The sequence below is a fragment of the Nicotiana tabacum genome, chromosome 8 (assembly GCF_000715075.1).
Source record: "Nicotiana tabacum cultivar K326 chromosome 8, ASM71507v2, whole genome shotgun sequence".
Lineage (NCBI taxonomy): Eukaryota > Viridiplantae > Streptophyta > Magnoliopsida > Solanales > Solanaceae > Nicotiana > Nicotiana tabacum.
In genome coordinates, this window is record NC_134087.1 from 163,027,548 (window position 1) to 163,033,867 (window position 6,320).

A 6,320-nucleotide genomic window follows, 5' to 3' on the forward strand; every position below is an offset into this window, starting at 1 on the left:
TTCCATCCTCACCAGCTATAGAGGAATATCAAAGTGAAATAATAACTGAATCTATGCAAACATATATTGAAGAAGGACAAGTTTATGAGGGCAAGCAAACTGTAGCTGCTGCAATGAAGAATTTTTCTGTGATGCACAAGTTCCAATTCAGAGTAAAAAGATCTAGTCATAGAAGGCATGGATTTATTTTTAGTGAAGATATGTGGTTTTTATAAATTGTAGGTTAATTGTAGTTAAACTGTAATTAATTGTAGTTTTTAAATTAGTGTTAAAACAGTCCTTTTTGTTAAAATAGTCCTTTTTGTTGCTTCTACATCTATAGCCTGTATTAAATATTGTATTTTTTTTGTAGCTACTGGCTTATATGCGTTGCTGAAAACTGTAAATGGCACTTCAAGGCAACGTCAATTAATGATTCGGCAATGTTCAAGATAAGGAGTTTCAGCCAACAACACACATGCTCCTTATTGGACGAAACATTCATACAACGCAAACGTACTACAGCTATAGTTGGTAGCATGGTCGTTCCAAAGTATTTTGATCCTAAGACTGTTTACACACCAAAGGACATACAAACTGACAAGTTATCCGAACATGGACTGAACCTAAGCTACATGCAAGCATAGAGAGCCAAGGAAAAGGCTTTACAGTTTTGAGAGGGAATCCGTCTGACTCCTACAGCAAATTACCCAAATATTTTTATATTCTTGAGGAGACTTATCCTGGTTCTGTTGTTAAATTGAATAAGGCAGCAGATGATTGCTTCTTATACGCATTTGTTGCTCTTTGTACATCAATAAGTGGTTGGCAACATTGTAGGCCAGTAGTAGTGGTTGATGGGACATTCTTAAAGTCAGCCTACAGGGGGATTATGCTTACAGCAAGCACCATGGATGCAGTAGGTAAATAATGTAATAATTTTGTAGGCATTCTATAAAATGTAGTTAAATTGTAGTTATATTGTAGTTATTTTGTAGCTAAAGGAAAAAAGTGTAGATAAATTGTCTATATTCTGAATATATATTGTAGTTGTTATTTAATTATATTTTTATATACCTTTTCAGGGCTGCCAATTAATATTTTATGAATTAAAAATGTAGGTACTATATTTCCCTTGGCATATGCTGTGGTTGATTCTGAAAACGACGCGTCTTGGAAGTGGTTCTTTGAGCAATTCAAGGAGGCATATGGTGAAAGACCTTCAATGTGTGTTGTTTCAGATAGGAATGAGAGTATACTGAAGGCAACATCAATTGTCTATCCGGGCATGCCACACTACTCTTGCATGTGGCATATTTGGACAAATATAAGGTCCAAATTCAAGAAGGGACATTTACAATTACATAAATTGTACTTTGCTATAACATGGTCATACACTCTGGATGAATTTAATGAAAGGATGTTGAAGATTGAAGAGGTAGACCCGCGTGTGAAATCTTACCTATATGATATTGGCTATCATAGATGGTCAAGAGTACATGCAACGGTGAATAGAACTTTTACTATGACATCAAATATTGCAGAGTCGTTGAATGCTGTAACAAAAGAGGCAAGAGAGCTGCCAATATTTGATCTATTAGAGTGTATGAGGACGCTTCTTGAACGTTGGACGAAAGAGAAGTTATTGAAGGCAATGAGTACTTTCACATACCTTGGGTACAAATTCAACAAAGAATTGGATGACAACAATACATTATCTCAGAAACTAAGGGTAAGATCTGTTTGTTTGGTGCAAAAAAAATAAATTGCTTAATATGCATTGTTTCCAGATTGTAGATAAACTATAGTCAAATTGTGGGTAATTGTAGATTGTAGATAAGTTGTAATGTATTTGTAGCTGATTTGTAGGTAAGTTGTGGATAATCCTTTTTAATGATTGATATATTATTATTTCTGTTTGTTCTTCAATTGTAGGTGAGGGCTTTAACAGATCATATACATACTGTGTTAGATGGTGTGAAGCGGTATATTGTGTGTCTAGAAAACAAGAAATGTAGCTGCGGACAATTCCAACTTGATGAACTTCCATGTGCGCATGCTTTGGCAGCATTAAGGCACAGGAAGGAAACATACGAAAACTATTGTTCTCCGTATTACACAAGGAAGAGCCTTCTGCTTACCTATGAAATGCCAGTAAATCCTCTTCCTGATGAAAGCAAATGGGATGTGCCACAACATATTTTGGATGAGGTAGTAAAGCCACCGGCGGGAGATAAAAGGCAGCCAGGGAGATCTCACAAGGAAAGATATAAAATATTTGATGAAATAAACTCAAAGAAGTACAAGGTGTCATGTGAAAATTGTGGAGGTGAAGGGCATAACAAAAGAACTTGCAAGAATGCGCCCAAAAAGAAAAGAATATCATGTAGTTAGAATAGTTATTCAAAATAAATGTTAGTGAGTTCAAATTATCTGATTTTTTTGTGTAATCGTTCAAGTTTTTGAAGATGATTATGAAGTATACTACAATTTGTGTATTTGCGTTTAATATGATTTTATGTATTCTGTCAGGCATCTAAATTTGTCTTTTTTATAGCTTAGTTAAACTTTAATATTTACGATATACAAAACAACTAATACTAATGAAGAATTCATTCAATGTAAACTGTTTCCAGATTATAGTTAAAATGTACTTTAAATGTAGTCTAATTGTAGTCCTGTTAATAATTTGTAGATGATTTGTAGTTAAAATATAGTTTAAATGTATTTAAATTGTTGTCTTGTTAATAATTTGTAGATGATTTGTAGATTAATTGTGGATAATTTATTTATATGATTCCTGTATTTATTTCATATTTTGGCTGTGTACCTTAATTACAAATGACAGTTATATACAAAAATTACCTAGAACTTGAAGGTATTTCATAAAAATTACTTGAAGATTAAAGGCAAATTGTATTCTAGCAAATCAGAGTACTCGAGTTTAATGTAATGAAGATAAAGTGATGTAAACAACCAAAATGATATATTTCCTACAGTGTATTCCACTTCAACTACAAAATGACATCAACTAAACTAGGAACACAAAACTCTATTTCTTCTTTCTCTGTACTCTAGTCCTCTCATTTTTAGCAGGAGCACCATTCCTCCTTACTAGCCTGCATGTAACCTCACTTTCACTGATTGACCCATCTTCTTGCTTCTTTGTAGCACAGTCCCATAGTAGAGCTCCATAGCGTCTACGGTGTTGGTCGATATCAGAAAGATCTTCTTTTGGGATTGCCAAATCTCCAAGGCTAACATACTCCGCAAAAGCCGCCACAAATACACCACAATCACTGCATAAGATCAAATTTTTTTATTATGTAAGAATTAATTAAAATAAAATAATTAAACATATAAAAAGGGAGAATAATTTTTTTACTGTGATCCTTCCTTTTGCTGTGGAATCTCCGCAACCATCCACTGTATGTTGAGAGGGTCTGTAACTGGTTTCTCAATGTATGCCTTTGTGGTCTTGAAGTCAATGTCATTACGTTTCCCGTAGAAACCAGTGCAAGACAAATACAGAGGGATAATGATTGAAAACTTATCAACCAATGATTCAACAGTATTATGACGGTTTGAAGACACCATGGAATCATAAACATAAAGTTGCCTGTCCGCTATAAACGAGCAACAACCAATGGAAATTATCTACAATGTTCACAGGCATGATGACATAGTCAACTACATCCCAGGCAACATTAGCAAGAAGTCTATACCCAAGGATATATTCTGCAACATTATCATCTGATTTAACAACCTAATACTTAAGTTCTGGTGGAGAACTTTTGAACTTGTCATAGATTCGTTCAATCTTGGTCCTGAACAAGCAATCGGTTTTTGTGAACCTAGTGTCGTTGTAGGGGCCATACTTGCCTCTTTTTCTCAAATAATACATAATAACATCAATGTGCTGTAAAATAAAATAAAGTCTACTATAAGATACAAAGTAACCAAAATTATCTACATAACAGCTACAACTTAAACTACAATTTGAACTAATCAAATAATCTAACATATTGCTACACTTTAGCTACTATACAGAGGAACAAATTCAACAGTTGAAGACAAAACATAGTAATCTATATATCTTGTCTACAATATAACTACAATTACACTACATAGCTGAAGACAAAACTACAATATAACTACAATTACACTATACAGCTGAAGACAAAACACATATTGTGAAGGATTTTGTTCTTTATACTTACCGTGTTATTGATGACTTGTCCTGGGTGAGCAAAGGCATAAAACCAGTCCTTCTTATCCACCTTTTCACAATCAAAGTCTAACCAAGGCTTGATTTGGTTATCCTTTTTGGAAAAGTATTCTTTCCTCTTGTAATAACAAAAAAATATCAAATAAAAAAAATGACAAAATGAATTACATATTTAAAGTTTAAAAATGGTGAAATGAAAGTGTAAAATTAAGCATTCATACCTCTTAGATACTTTGTCACTACGAAGGTATAACTAGTTGGTGAACCTTTCTATCAAATCAACATCTACATTTTCACCTATAACAGTTGTGAAGGGGTGCTTGAGGTAGAAAAATTTAGGTCCGACAGAGGTGCTGCCTCCAGAACTATACAAAGGTGTGAAAGGTGATCGTGCATGTTTCCCCGGTTGCCTGGTTCTACCTGGATGAATAGGGGTTGCTTCATCTGGTATGGTCTCGCCATACATGACCAATTGTGTTAAGTTGTCTGGACAACTCAAAGTCATCCAATGCCGGACCTTTCTTGTTAATGCCTGAACCTTCAGGAACAACTTCATTCACAGTCACACCGTGAATTGGAGACTGTGGAACGTTATCTTCAATATCTGTTACATATAAAATAACATACTTAACAGCATTGTATAATTGTATAAGCAAAAATTTACTACTTCAAAAGTATATTATGATACTATACCTGCTTTTTCTACCTCAGCTCCTTCCTGAAATCCTGGTTCTTCCTTAACCATTGTTGGCACACCCCCAGGAGAAACTTCAGCTTCTGAAGATAAATGTAGATGTATGTAGTTATGCACAATATTGTTGATATAAAGTGAATATAATGAGCTTCCGATATTATACCTGCTTGTTGTGCCTCAGCTACTCCTTCAAATTCTGGTTCTTCCTCAACATGTGCTTGGAGATGTTCTACTGAAACTTCAGCTTGAATGAATAATTTAAAAAATGAGAATTGTAGATATATGTGGGAATTTGTATTTAAAGTGTGAATTATAAAATTTTTGCATTGTAACCTTATTGTAATGAAAGTATGATAGTATACCTGCTTTATATGCCCCAGCTGCTTATTGAAAATCAGGATATAAGTCAACATGTGCTTGAATATGTTCCGGAGAAATAGCAGCTGCAAAACATAGTGAAAAAGAGGTTATAATAATTAGATAATGTTGTCCTGAAGTTTGTAGATATGTCTGAAGGAATTCTATAAATACCTGTATTGTTTGTGCTTGCATGCACTTGATCACCAATATTGAACTGAAATTGCTGGTTGTTCTCTCCTTGTTGTTGGTCTTTATTTTTGGTTGAACTACCAGCAAACTACAATTTTTGAGTATGTTTGAGTATATTTGATTCATATGTCATAATTAGTTTTACTACAAAAATATATGTCAATTCTTACCTTTGACTCGTCCACATCGTATCTCATGTTTATCACCTTCAAAACACTCTTCACAAAAACATCTATGAACTCTCGAAGGCTTGTGAGTTCCTCAAAAACAGCCTTCCTAAATTCAGCTAACTTTCCATCAACCTAAAAATTAAATATATAATTAGTTGGTAATCTTATTCAAAGTGCTACAGTTCCACTACAATTTAACAAAGATTTGTGCAATACCAACAGGGCTCAATATAGAATTATACCACAAATTAACTACAATGTATAACATACAATAATTGTTATGGAATGAAGTTAAATTGTAGCAAAAAATGTCTTTATATTGTAGTTATTTATATTACCTGCTCAATCCTCTTTTCCAACTTCCTGAGCTTGCTAGTCACAGATTCAATATCCTCTTGACAATCTGTATCTTTGGGTTCAAATGTTGGAGTAGCAACAATTGGAACCTGTGATGATTGAGCACCATGTGCATCTTCATACTGAATCTTGTCTGGCAGATTAAGCACTCCAATCTCTTCTCCAAATTCAGTGATGCTTGTGAACTGAATGATGGAAATAACAGTTAGTTCAAGTAAATAAATAAATGTAGATTAATTGTAGTTATTATGAAGGTAAATGTAGCATCATACAAAAGTGAAAAAATATACCTTGAGCCACTCAGGCTTGATCATCTTCTCTTCAATTGCAGTTAACCAAATCT

General features: G+C 33.8%; 1 protein-coding gene across 1 annotated transcript; it reads left to right on the plus strand.

The window, feature by feature from the left end:
* The first annotated feature begins 315 nt into the window (after positions 1-315).
* LOC142163383 (protein FAR1-RELATED SEQUENCE 5-like) lies at positions 316-2,373 on the plus strand. The gene is made up of 3 exons (XM_075220663.1): positions 316-902; positions 1,101-1,711; positions 1,915-2,373. The coding sequence occupies exons 1-3, from the start codon at positions 872-874 to the stop codon at positions 2,371-2,373; spliced, it is 1,101 nt and encodes a 366-aa protein (XP_075076764.1). The 5' UTR covers positions 316-871.
* The last annotated feature ends 3,947 nt before the right edge of the window (positions 2,374-6,320 follow it).